This window comes from Condylura cristata, unplaced genomic scaffold (genome assembly GCF_000260355.1).
Source record: "Condylura cristata isolate star-nosed mole 26May11 unplaced genomic scaffold, ConCri1.0 scaffold00028, whole genome shotgun sequence".
In the NCBI taxonomy this organism is placed as follows: domain Eukaryota; kingdom Metazoa; phylum Chordata; class Mammalia; order Eulipotyphla; family Talpidae; genus Condylura; species Condylura cristata.
Window position 1 is genome coordinate 1,376,465 of NW_004567129.1, and position 25,151 is coordinate 1,401,615.

A 25,151-nucleotide genomic window follows, 5' to 3' on the forward strand; every position below is an offset into this window, starting at 1 on the left:
TTCACCAGAGACAGAGTGGGGAACAGAACAGACAGATCAACGAAGTACACTGCTAAGGGGAGCACCCGGCGGGTCAGGAGAGGTCTGCCGCGCCATGCAGGCGGGAATCGAACTCATGCGAAAGTGGCATTAGATTCTCAGTGCTGTGCTTTAACCTGCTGCGCCACCAGGGAGGGCCACTCCTAAATATATTTTTAAAATATTTTTTAATTTTTAAAATATTTGTAGTGTTCTTTCAATATAATTTTATTTGGTTTTATGAAAAGCTTTGGTAGAGAGCATTAATCATGTCTAATGAAATTCTTTCTGCCTTGATGAGATTTGCTTTCATACACATTGAGCCTCTTAAATATGGCTGATAAAAGTGTATTGATTTTTAAATGCAAGACCTTTACTTTTTGTCTGTGTCAAGCATCTTTCAGATGGTCTGATAACAACAAAATTTCTGTGTTAAATATCTTCAACACAGACATCTGCTTTTTAAATTCACATATTCTTGAGGGTAATTATCTTTGCTTTGTGGAATCTTTCTATGAGTTTTTATCTGTTGTTCTATCGGTTCAGAGCTCATCATGTTTGGCTATGTTAACTTGTTTTCATGTTAATATACAATGAAGCTCAATTAATTTGTTATACCCACTTAATCCCAATTCTCAAAAGGCTTGTTGCTTTGATAATAATCATTTGCTCAATGACTGCAAGGATAAAAAAAAATCCTAGCAGGATGTAAAGTTAATTATTATAATTTGAGTGAATAAAAAATTACTTCAGGATTGGGAATTATCACTGGACTCTTTTATCCTGATGTACTACAGTATATAATGTTGACACTTGTAACCCAAAATTTATATTGAATATGTCTTTCCTTGTCTATTTGTCCTGTCATTTAAATATTTCTTGAATTTCCCTTCCCCTGTGCTCCCCTGATGTCTAACTCTTAATTCAAGGTTCTCAGATGTGTTTTAACTAAAACACACATCTGCATTTTGTGCTGGGATTCATCACTTTTCTAACAAGCCTTTACTCTGCCAACAGAATTGCCTTTTTAAAGTTTGGTTCCTGCAACACCCTTTCTTAAATCTCACTGGTGGTTCTCCATTATTTAGAAGACAAAATGCATACAGCTATTGTTGTTCATCAGCCTCCATGTTAGACTTTGGAGTAACTCTCTAGTCTCCTCTTCTATTTACATTTTCTGCTGCAGTACTGATCTATCTGCAGATCTCCAATAGTTCGGTCTCTTTCTGGCTTCTGAATTGTTATCACGAGCTTTCCTCTCTGTTAAATAGCCTTTTTTTTTCTTTATAAGTTTGATGCATTCCCATAATCTTTTATTCTGCTTCAGCACCCTTTTTCTGTATTCAATTAATTGGTCTGCTAGTGGTAGAACACAGCATTTTTTGCATGCTTCTTCAGTTCTGATGTCAATGAATTGTTGAATTATCTATGTATAGATAATTGCATATAGCTTTCTCCTTTCTAGATTATGAACTTCTTCCGGTGAGAGACTGAATCTTTGGCATCTTTGTATTAATGACTCCTGTATGGTATTTGGTGCTGGAGACGCAAACTTGAATTAATTAATGAATCATCTTGAAAAGAATTAGGATAATTTTCAACTTCCCAGCACTCTATGTTAATCATTTTTATTTGGTAAATAAAATTTGGTGGACTTTGTTTGCCACCTATGAGAGCATACTTTCATATCATGTCCAAAGAGGTTCAAAGTTGACCTTCAAAAAAATGTAATAAATGAAGCAAAATAGTGAGCTCAGTGATTAATAACTTTAACACTTGGAGAAGCTTTTCTTGACAGTTCTCTTTAACTGAACTGCCAAACTACCTTGCTCCGGCTGCTTTACCCCTTTATTTTAAAAAAAGCCTTAAGAAGAGTTTATGCACTGATTTTTTGCTTTTCTTAAGGAAAAATGGGAGAAATCATTTACATTGTTGTCAGAACCAGCAGCATATTCCTTGTTTTCTCATGTAGTATGTTCAAGATATAGGCCTTATCTGTGACAGTATAGTCTCACTAATGATACTAGGAATTTGAACTTGGTACTTAACTTTCAGGAATATGTTGATGAAGGAGGGGAGAATGATATATGAAGTGAAGTAAGAAAAAATTAGCTTCCTCAATCTGGCCATTTAGTATAAGTTTCAAAATACTTCAGAATAAGCAATATAAAATACATTTCTATAAAATGCACTAAAGAAAAATCTTTTGTTTGGGGCCCTCCCTGGTGGTGCAGAGTGTTAGGACACACCATTGCAAGCCAGCTGCAGCTGCTTCACTCCAAGTTTGATCCCCAGCCGGGAAGGTGACCCACATGATATAGCAGACCTCTCCTGTCTCTCCTGCTACTCCCCTGAGCAGTGTACTTTGTTGATCTGCCTGTTCTGCTCTCCACTGTTTCTGGTGAATCTTCTCACCATCCCTGCACCTCTGGCCTGTACCCCAGTTCTGTATGTTTTCTTTTTAAAACAAAAAAGAAAAATCTTTGTTTTTATGTTAGTCGTCTTTAAGATCTGAGTTAGCAGTTACTTATTTAACTTGTAGAAGAGAGCTCTTTTTATTATTGTGCATTACAATCGTCTTGATTTTATAGAAGTAAAGAAAGTGATATCTAGGTAAAGGGCAGGTGCATCAATAGATTACATGGCTGATGTGGACAAAGTGCAGTAATCAATACTGGAATTGATTGGAAAAGAACCTGGCAGTTGGGGGAAATTGCCATTAAAGGAGTATTTAAGTGTTTTCTTGGAAGCAGGTTATATATTGCAGTATGCCTATATTATTTTAACAATAAATAAGATTTTCAGAAGACCTGAAATGAGAACTGTATATTCATTTTTTTTTTTGTTTTGTCTTGCTTGAAGCAAACAAAAAGATTAACAATATACTTTACCATTGAAGGCCCACCTCACCTCGTTGCTAGCAGTATGAACTTGGATAAATCACTTAACCTTGGTTTTTAAATTTGTAAGATGAGAATAACATAATAGTTTTGTGAGGATTAAATGAAATCATGCATGTAAAATTCTGTACAGTGCTTTGTATGTGTAAAAGCTCAAAAATCTTAGCTGTTATAATACTGGTAAGAAGGAGATTTTTTATTCTCTACCTTTTTTTATCATATTGATTAAAGTGGATTTATATATTAATTTTCACATGTCCCATTTAGCACAGTGTTCTGGGTATATTGGTAAATTATAGTGGATTATGGTAGGACTAAGTGTTCTTTCCAGGACATAGGGACTAAAATTATGAATTTAAGTTGAAAATAATCAAATTCCCAAGAAAGGATTTTTCAGGATTCTTGTTTTTCTTGTTCTGTTCTTACCTAGCTCTTCAGCAAATTGTGAATGACCTCTATGATATTAAGGGTGCTTAGTTGCTATTCTTTTCTGCTTCAAATTATAGGTCTTAAGCACTGACTATCTGGGAATCAGGGTAGAATGGTTATAGGGTTATAGGAAATATACTCAGTGATTTTAAGGCAGCTTTATAAGATGGGGAGCTGATTAAGATTGGGTAGAGTTGATGACATGATTGGTTATTACAGCGATTAAAAGTCTTAATAAACAAGATTTTAGTCAATATATTTTATTTGTATATATTTTTGTATGTATTTTATTTGTATAAAATATATTTTATATTTTATTGATCCTATATTGAGTTTGTAGAGCTGAATTTTCCCAAGACAGCAAAACTGCCATTTGATTTTGAGCTTCTCTTCTCTCTCTACCCCAGACTTCTGTCATTTTTTCTTTTTGCGAGATGTATGTATATTATCCCAGCACATCAGAGAAGGGACCTGAGCCTGCAGTCTAGCAAGCTCTTAGGTGAGGCTCTTGCTGATGATGGATGGGACACTGTGGAGATCACAGAAGTTTCTCCCAGCACCATCCTTCCCATATGCAGCTCTTTGTAACTGCTCTGTCACTGCTTTGTCTTGTATTTTAGAGTCTAGATCTTGGTCTATACATTAAGAATCCTAATGTTTTCCAATCCTGAACTGAGTCTTTTGATAAATGTCATTCGATTGTTAATCCCTCTTGGGCACTACTCCACTATTCTTATTTGTGACCAAGTCTGTTTCGGCTTCCTTTTTTGTGTCTTTCTACATCTGCCATTTTGCTGGCCTACTGAATACTCAGACTTTTGGTCTGGATTTACCTGGGCCAGATTTTTTTCCTCAGTTGAGCCACTGTATGTGTGTTGTCAGTTAAGAGCTTCCATTTGAGGTCTTTGCTATATATTAATGACATTAGTTAAATTTTCCCAGTAGCCGCTATTAGAAGTGACTTCTGGAGTCTTTACCATTTATGACTTCAATATCATGTTAGGTGATTCCTTTTCTGTTAATAGAATCTTGTAGACTTCAATTCAGTAGCAGCTCTTCTTCAGGTTATAATAAACAGCCTCCATTTTCAGGGAGTTGCCTCGCCAGTGGAATGAAGGACATAATTGATCAGCACTAGAAGTTAAACTGATTTTTCCCCTCTCCGTCCAATTTGTATTCTATAAGTAGTTCTTTGGGAAACTGACGTGTTGATTGCATGAGGATCTCTGTGGAGGTCCCTGATGGTGGTGGGATTACTTCTGGCCTTTTTCATATCTCATGCAGATCATCATTTAAGGCAGAATGATGTAAGTAAATACTGGCTTTGGGAATCTTTTTTCCCTAGGCATTCTTGTATAAAATTCGAGAATCTTATAGAATGAACATAAAAATGGGGTTAGGTGCTTCAAATAATACAGTATAATTTTATTTGAAAAGGAGAGGATATAGCAAGCACTCTTCAAATTAACTATAAAACCCATCATGTTCTGCTCTGATTTCTATTACGGTTTCATGTTACAGGAGTAGTTTGGTTTCATTTGAAATAATGTAAGCTGAATACCTTAAATGTATACTGTCATGACTCTAGTTTTCATTTCAGTTTTTGCTATAATAAAGTCCTTATAACTAAATTATAATGCAAATTAAAGTACAGCAAAATTTTCATAGTCTTAGTGTTCACCCAGAGTTACATTCTTTCAGTTTTAAGAAACTAATAGCCCTTAAAAAATATGATAACGTTAAATTACACTTAGAATTGACATGAAAAAATTGAAGCCAAACTGGATGGTTTGAATAGTGTGTTCCTAGATGAAAATACCTAGAATTGAAAGAATGCCTATTACAGTTCTGTGCATTTTAAGTGTATGTGCTACAAATACAAAGCACATTAATTTACATTTTAATATCTTAATTACACTATGGGTGTGGCTGCCTAATATTCATTCTATGTTTCCTAAGGAGAGATTTGAGTCTGTTCCCAAGGGTATTAACTTTGCATGTCTCCCATAGAGACAGCCTGCTTTTCTAGAATGGTTGACAGTTGGCTCTCATTAGACTTGGAGGTTGTTAATGAATTAGGGATAATTCTGAATTGTGATACTTCAGAAATAATTAGTCATTTTCATTATAAAATCTTGATTGAAGACCTATTAATAGCTGAATATTATGGAGTCATAATGTTCTGGAGCTTTTCTTCTCTCAACCAAGTTAATGTTCCTTCCTCTGGCATGGTTAAAAAAAAATGGTAATCATGGTTTTCTACAGTTCCTGAACTAAATTACTTGTGGCAGCTCAAGACAACTTTAATGTCACATTTGTTGCTCAAATTTCACTTGATTTTTATTATGTTTTGTAAAACATACTGATTTTTTTAAATTGTTGTTTTAAATAACTATGCGCAATGTTTATTCATGTATTGAAGAAGAGGGTTCTGATGTTAACCTGGGAGAGCCAACTAATCAAAAACTCCTTGATTCCCTATTTTGGTTCTAAACTAAAGCACTAGAGGAAATTAAAAAAATTAAGGATGAAGAAAGAAAGACAATTTCTATATGATATACTGTGATAATTACTTTAAATATATCACTTAAATCTCATTAGGACCCTGTAAGATTAATAGAATTTTCTCCACGTAACGGATGAGAAAACCTAGCTCAGAGAGTTGGCCCAAGTCCTGAAAGTTGTGAAGTGATATAGCTGTGATTGTAGCTACTGATTTACAAAACTGATGTGCTTTCCACATCCTCTCAGGTATTAAGACAATTTCCATTCAGGAGTTTCTTATATTATGGGAGTTGTGGGAGAGAAGTAGTGAGGGAGAACAGGGAGCTTCTCTTTTACTTGATGGAACCTTGGATTTAACCTTATTCAGTAAAGAGTGAAAGTTGACTTGTTGAATATGTGACTTAAGATTCCACACCAGAAATTTTGTTCAGTTGATAATTTTATTGTGATAGGTCTTCACAGAAGCAATGCCTGGGCACAGAACCTCAGGGCTCACTTGGAGCAAATAGTAGTATCATCACTGCCCTACTTATATAGCCACAGTCTAAATGTCACTGTATTTTGATAAGAAGAAAGTCATCATTCATTAGCTAAAAAAAAATCTTCCAGAGTATTTCTATTTTGATTATTCTATTTTGATTCCAATAATCATCTTACTTTGCTAATTCATATTTTATTGTGTTTTTTTTCTATTAACATTTCAGACTTCCTGTATTCATGCTGACTCTACAAAATGTTATTAGAGAAATTTTTAATTAGTAGCAATAGCATTCACAGTAAATGCATTAGTGACCTTTGCCACGACAGGGTATAAAGACCAGACTTCATAGAAATGGCTCACTTCCATTTTTCAGAATGCTCCAAAATGCTCAACGACTTGAAAACATTATCTCTATAAACTTATGAAAAATAATTAATATGATAACAAAATTTCTAGTGCCACATGCTATCACATTAACTGAAGATATAATAAAATCAAGTATTTCTTCTAGAGATAAGAATTAGTATAAAGATTATTTTAACTTTCATGTGATTCAATTAGTATGGAACTAAAATTTTATTATTTAAGTCTTAGAAGCTTGGAATTTAAAAATTTTTATATTTCCAGTACAAGTTTGAAAAAATGATTCAGAATTTCTTTAGAAACATTTTATATGTTAAGGTTAGCATTATCCTTTATAAAATGACCTTGGTGTCTTTTATTATAGTGATGCTGCTATTGCTCAAATTATTTTAAACCATATTCTTTTATGACTTCATTCAAATCTTTCTTTATGAGCAATAGAAGTATAGAGCCAAACAGAGCAGAATAGAATAACATTGAAAATAGGGCTTGTTGAATTATTTTTTAAAAAGATTTATTTTTATTTATTTATGCATACAAGAACTAGGGTGTAGGCCAGAGGTATGGGGGTAGGGCTGGTGAGAGAATTCACCAGAGACAGCAGTGATCATCACACGCTGCAGCAGTGATGCATGATAATGCTGAGACTACCCTGTGCCACCAGGGAGGCCCCCACATGTGGAATTATTTTATGGTCACAACTTTGGTAATTGATGAATGAATCTTACTTAACTTCATTTGCCATGATGAATGCATTTTATTCATTGATCCTGAATAACTTTTGAAAACTGTTAGACTTCCAAAAATATTAATTCCATTTGTTCAATAAATATTTATTAACTGCTCACTCTGTATCAAACTAAGTTGGCACTGGGGTTATAACAGTAAACGAAACAGTTACTGTTAAGAAAATTTAGTAACTTGTGTTACTTCTGAATGGTTTTTTTTTTCCTAAAGTGGAGTTCCAAAATCTTGTTAGAAAGTTTGGAGTTGTTGGAATACAGTGCTGACCTCACAAAAATCATACAAATTGATGATACATTATAGCAAGATAGTCTACTAGACTATAAGAAAGGAAAATGAAATAGCTAATTGAGTGATTGGTATTCATAAGGTCAACACATGAAACATCAACTGAATTTAATATCTTTAAATAGATTTTATAGGCCTTGCGCCTTCTATAAAGGTCACTGGAAGAACTTAATACCTTTTTATTAAAAATAAAATGGGAACAGTGAAATGGCCTTTTCACATCTTATTTGGATAGGTTGAATAGGCAAATTTTACTTCATTTTTATAAAGTTGTGTTATTTCTTATTTGCCATTTCACATTTTACAGTTAGTCTGTTTCTTACCTAGCTTTTCATGGAGAAACTTAGATTTAAAAAGTTGAGGGTTCAGATGAAATGTAATAATAAATTGGCATTATCTTGTAGAAGTGTATTTATGTACATATATACATAAACATATGATTTTGGAGCAGTTTGTTGTTTAAAGCAGATATTTGAAGAGATTAAGGTCTTTTAACACTTCCTGACCAAGCATTGTTGTGAAGTTTTATGGCATGAGGAAAAATTGCACTCCTACAGTTTGTCTTTAAAGAGCCCTGTGTTCAAATTTGGCTGCAACATGCCTTGATTTAACAGCAACCTTGGCTTTGTCAGCACACTGAAATGGGACAAAGTATATTATAGAATGTGTAGTATAGTAGACATTCAGAATTTTCCTTTTCCATTTAAAAAGATTATAATACCACTGACTGGGAGAAAATTTTCATACATTATACAAATGATAAAGGACTGATCACAAAGATATACAAAGAGCTGATGAAACTCAACAAATATAAAGTGAACAACCCCATCAAAATTGGTAGAAGAGCTAAAATGATACTTCTCCAAAGAGGAAATGCAGATGGCCAGCAGGCATATGAAAAATGTACAGTATCACTTGTAATAAGGGAAATGCAAATTGAAACTACAATGAGATTTCGCCTCACACCAGTGAGAAGACACATATTAAAATAACTAGCAACAATAGATGTTGGTAAGGGTGTGGAGAAAAAAGAACTCTCCTACACTGACGGTGGGAATACAAACTAGTAGAGCCACTACGGAGAGCTGTGTGGAGGTTTCTTAAACTGCTAAAAAATGGATCTTCCATATGATCCAGCAATTCCTCTCCTAGCTATCTACCAAAAGGACACAAAACAATAATTCAAAAAGACACCTGCATCCCCGTGTTTATTGCTGCCCTATTTTATAGGGAAGATTTGGAATCAACCCAAATACCCAAAAATAGATGACTGGATCAAGAAGATCCAGTCTCTTTATATATATATATATATATATATGTCTGTCTGTCTATCTGTCTATCTATCTATCACACACAATGGATTATTACTCAGCAATCAAAAAGGACAAACTTATGCCATTTGCAGCAACATGATTGGAACTGGAAAAGATCATGCTTAGTGATATAAGTCAGAAATGAAAAGAAAAATACTGGGTGGTTTCACTCATAGTAGGAGTGTAAGGGACTGGGGTGGGGAGGGAATATATATACGTGTGTGTGTGTGTGTGTGTGTGTATGTATGTATTAAAGTGAAGAAGAACATCCTAACAACTATAAACCAGAGACAGCCTATGGGGGAGGGAAGGGGAACAAGATAAAAACAGAATGGGAAGAGCACATAGGACAATGATGATGGCACATGGGTGAAGTGGTGGAAAGTTACAGGTATTACAACTGAGATGAAAAAATGTACAAAGTGAAGAAGAATATAAAAAAATGCATTTATAAAATAAATAAAAACATAGGTGATAACATCTTTTATAGTATTTAGACAGAAAGTAAAAATCTGTCTTGTCTTTAATACTAATCTTTTTAATTTGTTGTGCATCCTTTTACCTCTGTAATATTACCTATATATGCATATATATTTGTACACATATAGATATACATGCACAGTTAAATTCGTTTTTGTACAGATAGAATCATATTGTCATTCTTGTTCTATGATCTTTTGACACTACCTTTTGGCTTTTCATAATTTTACAAATATCAGTCTTACTCCTTTCATTGTTTTGAGGTACTTTGTTTAGTGGAGGTATCATAAGTTACTGATTCCCCTACAGCAGGCACGTTACTCTTTATGTTTGAAATTTTATGCCTGGTAGAGTGAAACAGTAAAGAAAATCACTAGACTTGGTGAGCTTCAAGTTGCACAACTCCCGAAGTTAGAGTCATTCGTAAAACATATATGAGAGATACTAGTATGCTAGTAATTTGAATAACCTAGATAAAATGGACAAATTCTTAGATATATACAATCATTCAAGACTGAATCAGGAAGAAGTAGAAAACCCGAGCAGACCTATTATACTCGAGGAAAGGAAAAGAGTAATCAACCTCCATCCAGATGGTATAACCCAGGTGGTTTCATTAGTGCTTTTTACCACACATTCATAGGTGAACTGATACCTGTTAAAATGGCCCTTTCAAAGTTTCAATGACATTTTTTTAACATAAAATACAAATATTACTGAAATTCATGAGGAAACACAGAAGGTCTTGAATAGCCAAAGCATTCCTAACAAAGAAGGCCTGACACGCCTGACAAGAAAGAGGGAGTGACGATATCACATCCCCAGGTTTCAATCTATACTACAAAGCTATAATGTTCAAAACAGTACAGTATTGGACCAAAATACCAAACAGAATAGAATTATGCTCCCAACTCTGTGTCTGGTGAATCCTTTCACTTTGTACCTTTGGGCTACATTCCAGTTCTTATATGATAAATAAGTTAAAAATAAATCTTTTTTAAAAAAGCTTTTTTCCATTGCAGTCATTGTAGATTCTAGATATAATATATTTTCCATACAATTTTTGACACTTGTGTCTCAGCATATGATCTATGCTTGGGATTGTTCTATGTTACTTGAGAATTCTCTTTGATTGTTCAGTGATCTCCATGTGTACTTTCTGTGAGCTGCAGTTGATACTTATTTTCTGTGATCTTAACAAGGAGAAGGGAGGGAACATCCCTTATCTCCACTTCTGGCTGCCAGTTTCCCCCACGCAAGCCATGGCCATTTAATTCCTGGTGACTGTACTGTAGGCTCATTGTATGTGTGCTTGTGTACTGTTTGCACAGGCCCTTTCACACAGTTCTCTACTGGTGCCCTGTCTCCAAGCTGTCCTGCTTCATGGCTGGCATCTCCTTGATCTTTTTATCTACCTTCTCCAAGCCAGTCACAAACCTTCAAACACAACCTTTGGGAAAATTTTATGTCTCTGCAACTGAATTTCCAGATCTTCCTTTGAGCTAATTTATTTTCCTTTCAGTTGTATGTAGTGGTGAAATTATCCAACCCTCCCTATTCAGCCATGTTGTAGGTAAAGTCCAGACATGTAATTCTTATTTAAAGAATTGTCATTGATTATTTTTTGCTTAGACTTATATTTGTGGTGCTGTTTACTGCAAATTGTATGGAACATCCTCATTTAATTTTATGCTGTTATTTTAGTAGCAATACAGTGTTGATCACTAAAATGTTTACATTTAGCCAAAATATAGTTCATCATAGGCTTTCCTTGTAGATACAGGAAGGTATAAAATACCGATTATTAATGAACTGGGTGATTTTACTCTTACATATTTTTGCTGTGCTTTCAACATTTTCTCTTTTAGCTCTTCATGAATATGCATTTATTTTCTTGAAAAATCTAGCTTCTATGTTGCCTATGTACTATATTGCCTCTGAAAATCAAGGAGTGATTTTATTGAGAACAAATGACTGAATTCTTTTAGTCTTTTTTGGGGCATATGGGGCAACTCAAATGTAGTAAAGAATTTAAAATTAGGATTTTTGTGATCTAAAAGCCATGATATAATATATTTTTTAAAAAAAGATTTATTTACTTATGCATACAGTACTTAGAGTATAGGCCAAAGGTGCAGGGGCGGTGAGAGGATTCACCAGAGACAGAGCAGGGAGCAAAACAGACAGATTGACAGAGTACACTGCTGAGGAGAGCAGTAGGCGAGATAGGAGAGGTCTGCTGTGCCATGTGGGTCACCTCTGGTCAGGGATCCAACTCACATCAACGTGGCCGCAGCCAGCTTCTTAGTGCTGTGCTTTAACCTGCCACCAGGGAGGGCCTGATAAAAGGTCTTTTAAAATAAATTCATCTAGTATAGCAAAGAAAGGTAATTTCAGTTTTGTATGTTCCATTTCTGTCTATCCATTTGCATATATTGTATACTAAGTTGTAATGCAAATATATATACAACTTAAGGTGATTTAACTTTTCCTTGTATAAAGTCAATGGTAGCTCCACTAATCAAGCTTTAAATAAAAACAGATGTATTATTCATCCACAATCCTCATCCACCTCAGCAAAGATAATCCATTTAGTTACTAAGATAGACATATGTACAGATGAAATTGTGTTATGCTTTATGCTTGACTTTATTAATTTCTGTATGAGCTTCACTGAGAATGTTTAGACCCTAGAGCCAGGCTGCTCCTTACACCTGCTAATTAGGTTCAGGTTGCAGAGGACATGACCAGGTACTTCCCCTCTATGCTGGAATCCTGATGCTTCCTATGTTGATTGGTCTACACTTTTCACTGCGGGATCATTCTCTGGTGTTTATGAGCAGATGCCATTGCTTAATTCTCTTTTTCTAAGATCTCTTCATTTAGATCAGGTCATTTTGCATTGCTTGTTTTATCTATATATATCATCTCTCTTTCCAACAGAAGATAATAGAATTATTGACTAAAATGTGTAGACACTTTCTTTTATCTGAAATGTTTACTCTCTGCTTAAACATAAAGGGATTTACAGTTCCTTGGCTTTAAACTAGAATTCTGGACATAGCAATGTTGTAAACATAAATGCTTTAATTTTCTGTAAAAACAGATTCTTAATGCACACCAGCATGATTCCCACCCTCCTCTTCCCACCCCTCGTAAATTATAGGCTCACTCTTGCCTGTGTTGTTAGATTATGTGGCATATATTACCTGAATCCAGGGGTGGAGTAATTGTGACCTTGAAATGTTGGTGACTTCTGAGTGCTTTTAGCAAGAATGAGAGCTAGTACTTAGTCTGATGGCTGAAAGTTCAGATGTCTTCCTTTCAGTCAGCAGTTGAGAAAGTGCACTAGTCAAGTGAACAATTTTCTGTATCCATTTTGTGGTAAATTATCATGATTATTGTGTATTTTGTAGTTTTTGAGCAGTGTGTTCTGCTAAGACGTTGGAGTAGTTTTCATAGCTGAGAAGTACAAATGGTTTCTGCTTACAATTCAGATAATAGTGCAAGAGTATTCTCTACTGAGGAGGACGCGAAGACTTCAGAACTTTCAGTGTAAAAATTATTTGAATATCTGCAGAGTTTGTGGATTTGGAACATATGAGCACTGTATTTCCCCCTGATGCTTCTGGGGTCTGTTCATTAGCACATAACCTGAGGAAGCTTGAGATAGGAGTAAGGTTTTCATTTCAGGACTTGTCAATAGATACATTTTTCAGAGTGAACTGAAATTATCGAACCATTGACTGTGCATAGTATTTGAGATGTTTGAGTTGTTAGGACCAGTTTCACATGAATTAGTTGGAGTGATTGCCGACAGTGGGGGTGCATTCTGTTACATTATTAACCCTTCTCTTTTTGTTACAAGGATACTTTCTTCTTTCTCCCCACCACACACTTTACCATTAGTGAAATATAGTAGTTCACATGTAAAAAGGACAGTTATATTGCTGAGTAATACTGCTTCATTTGTTTAGAAGTTATCTGGGTACAAATGACTGAATTTAATAGGTTTTTATTTTTTTTCTTTCAGGTTCAGTTTACGAACCTCTTAAAAGCATTAATCTTCCGAGACCTGATAATGAAACTCTGTGGGATAAATTAGATCATTATTACAGAATTGGTAAGCAAAACTCAAGAAAAACATGCTGTTAAATAGCAATGATTAATCTTCACATTGCTTTATTTATAGTATGTACATTACATGGATGATGTGTGCTCATTTGGATGTTGGGATAGGCAACTCGATGTGCTAATTATATTTTGATATTGGGATCATAAAGGGAGTCCAGCAAAATTTTTTTTCTATTTTTTTAAAAAGATTTTATTTTAGTTTTTTAAAATTATATATATATGTATATATATATACATATATATATTTTTTTACATCATTTTGTGCCTTTTTCCATCTCAGTTGTAATCCTGTGGGCTTTCAATCACCTAATCCCTTCCCCCCCATTTTTGATCCCATTCCCCATTCCATGCCCATAAAATGTCTCTGGTATACAGTTGTTCATTATTATTGTTTATTTCGCCCCTGGTCCTTTATGGAGTCCAGCAAACTTTATCCCTTGAAAAATTACTTGACCTTTCACCAATGTCCTCTGTGTCCTTATAACTCTCACAAAGGCTACCGGGTTGAAAGGCTTGGCTGTTCCTTTAGTGGGACTTAGACAACAGAGATTTTGTAGAAAAATTAATCCTTGATTATTTACTTGCACAAGGTTCCCAGCTTATTCTGAACATTTAAATTCAGTTCTTGTTCACTGAGAAATAACAGGTTGCTGTTACTAATATAAAGTACTGTTTATTTTTTGGCTAGAACCCTGGCTATTTTATTTTTTTGAAAGATTTATTTATTTAGGCAGAGGTGCAGGGGCAGTGAGAGGATTCATTAGAGACAGAGTGGGGAGCAGAACAGGCACATGGATGAAGTATACTGCTGAGGGGAACAGCAGGTGAGACAGGAGAGGTCTGCTACATCATGTGGGTCACCTTTGGGCCTGGGATCAAATTCATGCTGAAGGAGCTGCAGCTAGCTTGCACTGCTGTGCTTTAACCTGTTGTACCACCAGAGAGGGCTGGTTCCTGGATAAATTTTATGCTTTAATGTGCATTAATAATGCTGAGCTGTGTGTCTATGGGATGCCTCTTTGTTTCATCAGACTGTAAATTAAAATGGTTATTATTTGTGCGTGTGTGTAAATTTGCTTCTTGTGCCATTCATTTGTTTACCATATCATTGCATATATGAGAGAGAGTTCATGAGATAATGGATTTTTTGGTTTATTTCAACTTTAGGTGAAATCGTCACTCAGCTTATTTTGATCAAGATTTTAGAACATATTCTTGTTTCTCCTTTATCATCTTTGTAGCCTTAACAAGCTAAAAAGTTTTAAGTACTTTTCTATAATAAATCATAATTGTTTACTTCAGATTATGAAGACCAGTTTTTTAACTCTGGGATAAATAATAACTGTCCTGCCATTCTGAAAGAAGTGATGACAGCAGTTTAGCTTGAGATAAGGAAATCCTTTTTCTGAAGGATTTTAATCTATCAATCACCAGAGTGCTTTAGTCTCTAAAAAAAGTATCCTAAAAGTACCAGACATACTAATAATTTGGTTAATTTGATGTGTTTTTGGGGAAAAAAATTACTCATCCATTATAATTAGGTAGGAATAAAATAGCTTTTACATGGTATAGTTTTAGTGTTTATTTAATTATATTCACATTCATTTATAAAATGTAATAAAACATTAATTTTCAACTTATCTTATTAAAAAAGTCTTATAGAACCAATTATTGCCATTTCTATGTTCTAAAAAGGTAGGATTCAGTTTTGAAGTGGTAAACACCTCTCTTAAGTTGTACAATACAGTAAGAAAATGAAGACATTCCACTGAAGGCCAGGCACAAAGTAAATTAAGAACAGTATTCTGAGTTGCATTAATTGAGTTGGAATTAGGTTGGGTGAATATATGCCACTTTGTAGTATTTGCTTTATGATTCCCTATCAAGTTCATTTGTTGAAATATGCTTAGTTTTTTGGTTGCTCACCTTTTTTTGTATCTGATGTTGCCTTTTAACACTAACTTTATCCAAATTATGTTTAAGGCTTTTTAGTGCAGCACCTGAGTCCTTCCCTTGAAAGAGGAAAGAACCTAGCAGGAAAATAATAAGTCCAGCACATATAGTAGAAGAGGAAGAGGGAGAGGGGTCAAAAAGGGGAGGGAGTAGCACAGGGGACTATGGTGATGGTTCATGTATATGGTGTGAGGGTTGGAATTTTATGAGGATTTCACCTGTGGGAGGAATCAAATATCTCCAAAAATGAACATCTTTGTAAAAATAAATTAGTTGATTTAAAAGCCCTAAGTGACTATGAAAGTACATCTTCATCTTCAGAAGTTTTATACTACAGATAAATTTAGTAATAATAAAATTTCCAGAGGTAGGATGAGCCAACCAAAGATATAAAGGTTATCAGCCCAAGAATATTTCTTTGTCTTGTCTTCAATTGCAGTCAAGGCAACATTGCTGATGTATCAGAGTCCCACCACGGGTCTCTTCCCTACCAAAACATGTGGTGATGATAAGAAGGCCAAGATCCAGGACAGTCTGTATTGTGCTGCTGCGGCCTGGGCCTTGGCTCTGGCGTACAGGTACGTTGGTACGTGCTATGCTGGTGGGCATTAGTCTAGGTCCTGTAGACCCAGGACCTACTGGAAGTTGTCTTGTGGCTATGCTGCTCACTTACTGTGACCTGCAACTGCTCATATCTCCTTTAAGCCCTCTAAAACTTTTAGTTTTCCTAAGAATTGACATGAGGCTTGTTTTATGACTTTGTGGATAAACATTTTTCATCTCTAGGTTCTTAAATCTGTATTTGTCTTTGAATTGCCCATTTTCATTGGATTCGTTGGCTTCAATCATCAAGGGAATTGATGGTGATTGAATTTTGGAGGTGATAAAATCTGGGCCCAAAGTAGCTAACCTGTTTGTTCAGATAGGTTTGTGATAGAACCGGGGTCAAGACTCTTTTTTTTCATTACCCCAGTTTAGTGTTTTTCCTACTTTATTGGGATATCATTTTTAAATCTGGTTTTCAGTTAATTATTTTTATAAATTAAGAAAAAAATGTTTTCATGAAAGAAGATTTCTCCTTTTATTATATATGGAAGGCAGTAGTAATACAGTAGTAATATATGGAAGGCAGTAGTAATACTGTTATTAAGATTATATTTTGAATGTTAATATTCTGAAGGTAACACATGTATGTACTACTTATTTGAATTTGTGTTCTTTCATATGAACTTCATCCCTCTTATCATAAATTATGGCTGTGTTGTAAAGGAGAGTCAAATACCAAGATAAGTTGAAGTAATCAACTTCAAGTTATTGGCAAACAAGTTAAGCACACTTGTTTGCCAATGTCACTATAAGCATTTCTTTGCATACTTATGTAAACACAATATAGTTTCACTAAATGTCAAGTTAATACTGGTCTTAGGAGTAGAGGGAGCACTGATAGCATCTTAATCAAACTGAGAAGCTAGAAATGGAATAGAGTGACATTATGTTCCTCCCAGTGTGACACAATGGTAAGTAAATATCATCTATGTTTACATATTAACAAAATGTTTAAATGGATTTACCTGTGGAAAAACAATTAGACAAAGCCAAATTGTGCCTACATATGAGAGACCTTACTTAAACTTTAAAAATAGTCATTATCATAGAGGATTAGAAAATAGATATAAAGAATGCTAATAAAAATTAAAGAAATATGAGAAGCAATTATAATGCATGATCCTTAAATGATCATGCATCTAAAGTATATGAAAAAGTAAATTTTGCGATAATTGGATAATTTGGGTATAGATTGTATGTAATACAGTATTGCTATAAATTCCTTCAGTGTGGTGTTCTTGTCTTTGGAGATACTTCTGAAGTGTGTACGAGTGGTGATGATTTGTAACTTACTTTCAAATAGTGTAGAAAATATATTATAGATTAACAATAAAAGCTTATTTAGCAACTGATGAATTCAGGTGAAAAGTTAAAGTTTTATTATTCATTTTAGCTTTTCTATAGACATGAAAATTTTCCACATTAAATGTTTGGGGGCAAATTGATTAAAAAATACAAATGAACTGGACTTTTCTTAGAAGACTTCAAACATCTGATAGTGAGTTGATAATCCTTACTTTGCTGGGCACACTACTCTGTGTACTAAGTCCCTGGATAGTTATCTTTTTACCTAGTTAAAGTAGCATAATTTTGAGTTACTAGCAAGAAATTGTTTACCATTTTATTATTTTGAGTTACATGACTCCGGTAAAGTGTTTCTTAATCTACTAAATTATACAAAATATGTTAAAGATTAAGTTGAATCTATAACTCTCATGTCATATTAAAATGTATGTTGTGTTATTGCTGCTAATATAACTCTAGAAAAAAATGACTCTAAATCAGGGTTTAAATGTGAAATATAATTTTATTTACTTTTTATATCTGTGGAGAGTGATTTTTGAAGAGAGTATTGACATGAGTACCTTCAATCCATGTAATTTGTATATATTAGAAATTAGAGAAATTCAAGGTAAACATTGATGTGATATTTTACAGCACTTTCAAAAGGAGAGACAAGATATTTTTCATTAAGAAATAAGTGGATTCCTTCCCTCCCCAATGTCTTCTTACCATATTTAGGAGTTGAGTAAAATAGGTGGCGTTAGTTTAGTGTTACTGAACATTCAAATCACATGACTGTTTTTAACCAAACAATACTATGATTTTTTTTCCATGAAACTTACCTGTAGGGAAAATATGGACTAATAATATAATTTAAGTATATAGGTATTTATTAGTTGTATATTTATAAGTCTGGAATTCAGCTTTAGATATAAATTCAAGGCTTCACGTTATAGAAGTAGCTGATACTTACTTGCATGTATTTTGTGATCAATGAATTGACCAGAATTTAAAATTGTTTCATTATTCATTTAAAAATTTTAAAATAATTTCCAGATAATAATAATTTGTATTTGTATAATGCAGGTCACAGAAAAAAAATATACGATATTGTCAGTTCCTGGTTGAAAATACAGGAATTATTTTGGATTCCCAGGTTGAGTTTAAATTGTAGAAAGGGGAAAGGGAGGGATCTGCCATCAAAGTGATCAGTGGGGTCCCAAGTAAGCATGGGCCTACCAGCAGTGTTGTTGGAGGCCAGCAACACTAGCCCCAGCACCCCTTCTGGAACAGAGTAAAGGTTGACGGAGGGCCCTGCAAACAAAGATGGGCAGCCAGTCCCTGGGAAACACCTGCTGGCCCATGGGGCTGTTGGAGGCCAATGACCTCTATGTACCCATGTACGCCATTCAGAACAGTGGATAAAGCCAGGAAGACAGAGGGAAGGCTCACCACCCTCAGGAAGCAGGAACTGATTGCAAGAGTGTCTTTCAGCCCACACATAACATTAGAGTCTGCATAAACCCCCTGCCACATGCACAATCCACACCCTGCATTATAAATTAAGATGTGCACGTAGGGGAGGAGACCAGCAGCATACACAGTTCAGTGATCTTCAGGGAGAGTGCCCATCAACCCACCAACAGCACTGCTGTCCTTGTGAAATCTGGCTTGACAGTCAGACTTGATGTGGCCATCATTTTCCAACATCCCAGTATGAAAACCCCAAAGGGATGTCTGCCAGTACCAGTGGCACAGCAGCCCAGCACATAGAGAAAATTTGAAAGCAAACAACAAAGGAGAAGGAAAACTAAAAATAATGAAGCAAGTGCTCTGGTGAATGACACACTACAAAAAGAAAATCTGCCCCCAGAATACAACAACAATGATGTGGGAAAACTTCTTTACCTGATAACTTAGAATTGCCATGACTAGAAAAATGTAAGGAAGATGAAAAGGAAAAGAACAATATGAGAGATATTGATAGTGAAAAGAAGGAAGGAAATGTAGGGCATTAAAAGGTTAATGAATAGCTAAATATGTCTGGGAAAATAACAAAAACAGAATTGATGACATGGAAAAATGAAACAGTACTCTGGAAGATTCTGATATAAAAAGAACCAAAGAAAAAAAGGAAAGAGAATTACAAAGGGGAAAAATGAATAAACACTTTGGGAACTATCTCATATCATGAGGGAAAGAAATACAAGAGTTAAATTAATCCAGAAGTTGAGGAGAGAGACACAGGAACTGGGAAACTATTTAAAGAGATAATCAAAGAGAATTTTTAATGAAGAAGTATGTGAACTAGACATACAGGAAGCCAGAAGTACACTAGGTTTCCACAATGAAAGGAGAACTACAGCAAGATACATACTAGTAAAGCTTCTAAAGGTCCAAGACAAGGAAAAAATAATGAAGCCGAGGAGGGGAAGAATCAGATAAGCTATAAAGGGAAACCAATGAGGCTGACATCAGACTTCTCAAAGAAACACTATGGGTAAAAAGGAAATGGAGCGACTTACTTAACAAACATCAAGTCAACAAATGCCAACCAAGAATACTTTACCCTGTATAGCTATCCTTCCTCTATTAAGGGACAATAAGGATATTCTCAGATAAACAGAACCTCCAAAATTAATTTCTACTAAACCTATAAGAAGTCCTAAAGCCAAAGCCAACAAGGGAACAAATAGGAAGAATAGAATAAGGTAAGGAAAAAAATCACAAAAAAAGACAAACAAATAGCAAATAAGATGCCAAAGTATAACTATCATCCCTAAATGTAAATGGACTAAACTCACCCATAAAAAGACATAGAGTAACAGGCTGGATTAAAAAAAAAAATCCAGCCTTCTTCTCTCTCCAGGAAACATACTTAAGTATAAAAGCGAAACATAATCTGAAAGTAAAAGGTTGGAAAACAATCTGCCAAGCAAATGTACCAAAAAAGAAGGCAGGAATAGCTATACTTATATCTGATAAAATAGACTTTAAAAAAAAAAGGTAAAAAGAGACCTAGATGGACACAACATTATGATTAAGGAAACAATACATCAGGAAAATATAACACTCATCAACATATACTCACCAAATGAGGAGCACCAAAATACATTGGACGATTATTATCATCTCTGAAACTAGAGGAGATAATCAAAGAAAACCTCTAGACATGAGTGAACATTTCAGACATTAAGGAAAATACATATATAATTTGTTATTTCAACAATGGATAGATCAATGAGACAAAAAAAATAAACAAGGGCACTAGAGCCCTACATAAAGGACCTAGATCTCATGGGTTTAATTGACATCTATAGAATACTGCACCCAAAAAAATCAAGTACACATTTTTCTCAAGTGCACATGGATCATTCCTTCTATTTGATCGCATATTGGGCCACAAGACAAACATCAATAGATATTTTAAAGTCAAAATCATAACAGCTATCTTCTCTGATCATTAAGGCATCAAACTAGAAATAAACCATGCAAAGAAAGTAGAGAATCCTCTGATTTTATGCTAATTGAAACCCACACTACTGGCAGTCCATTTGATCAATAGGAGATCAAAGAAGAAAATCAAAATACCTTCAGACAAATGACAATAAGGACACAAGATCCAGAATGTATGGGACACAGCAAAAGCAGTAATAAGAGGAATGTAGAGGTTCACATCAAGAAACGAGAAAGAACACAGAGAGACAGCCTAATCTCTCACCTCAAAGGACTAGAAAAGGAACAAGGAAAAGCCCAAAAGCCAATATAAGAAAGGACATTTTTACAAAATCAAAGCAGAAATAAATGAAATAGAAATTTACAAAACAATCCTAAAGACCAACTAACTAAGAGTTGATTCTTGGAAAAAAAACAAGATCGACAAACCTCTAGCAGGCTTACAAAACAATGTAAAAACAAGAGAGGAGAAATTACAACAGACTCAGCAGAAATCAGAAGAATAATCATGGAATGCTGTGATTTATATGCAAAGAAGCTCAACAATGCAAAAGTAATGGACAAATTCCTAGAACTATATAATCATCTAAAGCTGGATAAAGAGAAAATGGGACACCCAAACAGACCAATTACAAGGATTTCTGAAACAAAATCCTCCCCCAAAACAAAAGCCCAGGACCAGATGGTATCACAAATGAATTCTACCACACATTCAGAAGTGAAGTACTGCCTATCCTACACTCTTTCAAAAAATGAGAAGGAAGGAATACCACCAAATATGTTTTATGGAGCCAACATTACACTAATACCAAAACCAGAGACAACACACAAAAAGAATACCACAGACCGTGCTCCCTAGTCAACACTGATGCAAAAATCCTCAATGAAATTCTAGTAAACAGGGGCCCTCCCTGGGGTGCAGCAGGTTGGGATGCAGTACTGCAAGCTAGCTGCAGCTGCTTCAGTGCCAAGTTTGATCTCCTCCCCTGAGGTGATCCACATGGCGCTGCAGACCTCCCCTACTCGCTTCCCCCAGCAGTATATTTCATCTGTCTGCCTGTTCTGCTTCCCACTCTGTCTCTGGTGAATCCTCTCATTGCCCCTGCACCTCTGGCCTGTACCCCAGTTCTGTATGCATCAGTAAATAAATCTTAGAAAAAAAAATAGAAGAAGACACAAAGAAATGGAAAGACATTCTGTGCTCATGGGTTGGAAAAACTAACTTAAAAATGGCCACCCTACTGAAAGCAATTTATAGATTCAACACTTACAATAAAAATTTGATGACATTCTTCATGGAGATTGAACAAAATATTGATGGAATTTATTAGAAATCACAAAAGCCATGAATAGCCAAAACTCTCCTGATCAAAAAGGAAAATGGAAATAACATATTTCTAGACATTAAATTTTACAACAAAGCCATAATAATTAAAACGGGATGGTATTGGAACTAAGATGGACACAAAGACCAATGGAATAGAATGGAAAACCCAGAAATAAACCCACATATCTATGGATAACTAATCTTTGACAAAGATGCAGAGAATATGCAATGGAACAGGACAGTTTGTTCAGTAAATGGTGCTGGGAAATTGGACTGCTAAATGCAAAAAAATGAAGCTAGATTACTACCTGACACCATGCACAAAAGCCAACTAAAAATGGATAAAATACTTGGACAGAAGACCTGAAACCATAAAATATATAGAAGAAAATATAGATAGGCAAAATACTACAAACATACATTTCAGAACATCTTTAAAGACATGTTTAAAGCAAAGAAAGTGAAGGAAAAGATGAACATCTGGGTCTACACCAAAATCAAAAGCTGCTGTAGAGCAAGAGACATTAACCAAAACAAAGAGACGGCCAACTGAGTGAGAAAATTTTTTTTGCACACAATACTACTAAGGGACTGATCACAAAGATCTACAAAGAGTTCACATAACTTAACAAAAACAAAAATAAACAATCCATCAAAAAGTGGGCACTGCAGGCCGTCCCTGGTGTTGTAGCAGATTAAAGCGCAGCACTGCAAGCTAGCTGCAGCTGTTTCAGTGTGGGTTTGATCCCTGGCCCTGGAGGTGATCCGCATGACACAGCAGATCTCTCTTAACTTGCGTGCTGCTCCCCTTGGCAGCGTACTTCGTCAGATTGCCTGTTCTGATCCCCACTCTGTCTCTGGTGAATCCTCTCAGTGCCCCTGCACCTCTGGCCTATACCCCAGTTCTGTATGCATAAATAAATAAATCTAAAAAAAAAGTGAGCACTGCAGCTGCAAAGACACTTCTCCAAAGAGGAAATGCAAGTTGCAAACAGGTATATGAAAAAATACTCACTGTCACTTCTAATTAGGGAAATGCAAATCAAAACCTTACCTTACATCAGTGAGAGTGGCAGATATTAAAAAAGCAGGAAACAACAAATATTGGCCAGGAGGTGGATGAAAGGACTGTCCTGCACTGCTGACGAGAATGCAAACTGGTCCGATCATTATGGAAAGCTGTGTGGGGGTTCCTAGACTAATAAAAATGGAGCTACCATATTACCTAGTGATTCTGTTCTGAGAATCTACCCAAATGACCCCAAAGCATTAATTCAGAAGGTTACCTGCAATCCTGTGTTTAATGCAGCCTTATTTACAATAGGTAAGATATAGGAGCAACCCAAACACCTAAAAATAGATGACTGTATCAAGAAAATGTGGTGTTTATACACAATGGAATATTACCCTACAATAAAAAATTATAAACTCATGCCATCCACAGAAACATGGATGAAGTTGGAAGGGATTATGCTCAGTGAAATAAATCAGAAGGAAAAAAAATATTAAATTGCTTCACTGATAGGAGGAATAGAGGGGAACCTAATAAGGAAAAAGTTTATAATTAATAGGCAACTATAAATCAGAGACATTCTGTAGGGGTGTGTGAGGGAGATCAAAACAGGAGAGGGAAGAGCACAAGGGACTGTGGTTCTGGGACATAGGTGAATTTAACCAGGATTACACCTGAGAGGAGAAAACACACACAGTACAAAAATATTGATGTAATATATATATGAAACATTATATATACATTACATTATATGACATGTCATATATATATAATACATCAAATAAAGTCAAATAAATATAAGTCAATGTATATTATGTAATATGTATTTTCTATTTGACGTATCAAATAGAAAAGTCCTAGAAAGGCACAGCATAGCCTTCAGTGAGAGTACCCTAGCAGCCTGCAAACCTGACATACCACTGTCTGGCCCAGGCTCTCTATTGACAAGTACAGCATCAAAGCCAGCCTCTGGGTGTGCAGTCCAGCTGTGTGCAGACTGGAAGAGCACCCTGTGAAATTATAAGATTGATCTCAGCAATATTCCAGACCCTATCTGACAAGACCAACAAAGATTAAATACCTGTAATAGTAGGAAAGAAGGACCACACACAACAAAACCCCCAATTTTATTTATTTACATCATTTCAACAGAGTTAATGATTTAATATTGAACTTTTTCCAATAAATCTGGAAACAAGTCAGAGATAATTTCAAGTATGAGTCTTTTTTTTTAATTATTACAAAGTTTATTTTTACATCATTTTGCACATTTTTTTTTCCATCTCGATTGTAATCCCCGCGGGTTTCCCATCACCAAATCACCCCTGTGCCACCACCATAGTCCCGTGCCTTTCCCTCCCTTTCCCCCCCCACCCCGTTTTTGATCCCATTCCCCACTCCACCCCCACGGAATGTCCCTGGTATATGGTTGTTCATTATTTTTGTTATTTTCTCGCCTGGTCCATTATACTCCTGCTATGAGTGAAGCCATCCGGTATTTTTCTTACTCTTTCTGGCTTATCTCACTAAGCATGATCTTTTCCAGCTTCATCCAAGTTGCTGCAAAAGACATGTGTTTCTCTTTTTTGGCAAAACCCCCAATTTTAATAGAGAAACCCCAGAATACAGTGAGAGAAGAGAAAATACAAATGACCTAACATAGAGAGAAAACAAAACTTTGGTACCAAACTACAAAAACAAGGGAGAGGTGTATCAAACAAAATTCAAAATTTCAAGATTAAGAAAATTATAAAGAGTTGAAAAAATGCAAGGAAACTCAAAAAAGCCAATGAATGCTATGAAAAATACAATCAAGGGACAGAAAATCAAAATTGAAACTTAATCCAGAAAATAATAG

At 35.1% G+C, this 25,151-nt stretch overlaps 1 protein-coding gene across 3 annotated transcripts in view; it reads left to right on the forward strand.

Moving 5' to 3' along the window:
• The window catches only part of PHKB (phosphorylase kinase, beta), a 199,894-nt gene that overhangs the window by 12,254 nt on the left and 162,489 nt on the right, over positions 1-25,151 (forward strand). For all 3 annotated transcript variants that reach the window (XM_004690319.2, XM_012730657.1, XM_012730656.1), the window contains 2 exons: positions 13,555-13,644; positions 16,048-16,186. In XM_004690319.2, the coding sequence (XP_004690376.1) occupies positions 13,555-13,644; positions 16,048-16,186 (229 nt within the window). The remainder of the gene's footprint in view (positions 1-13,554; positions 13,645-16,047; positions 16,187-25,151) is intronic.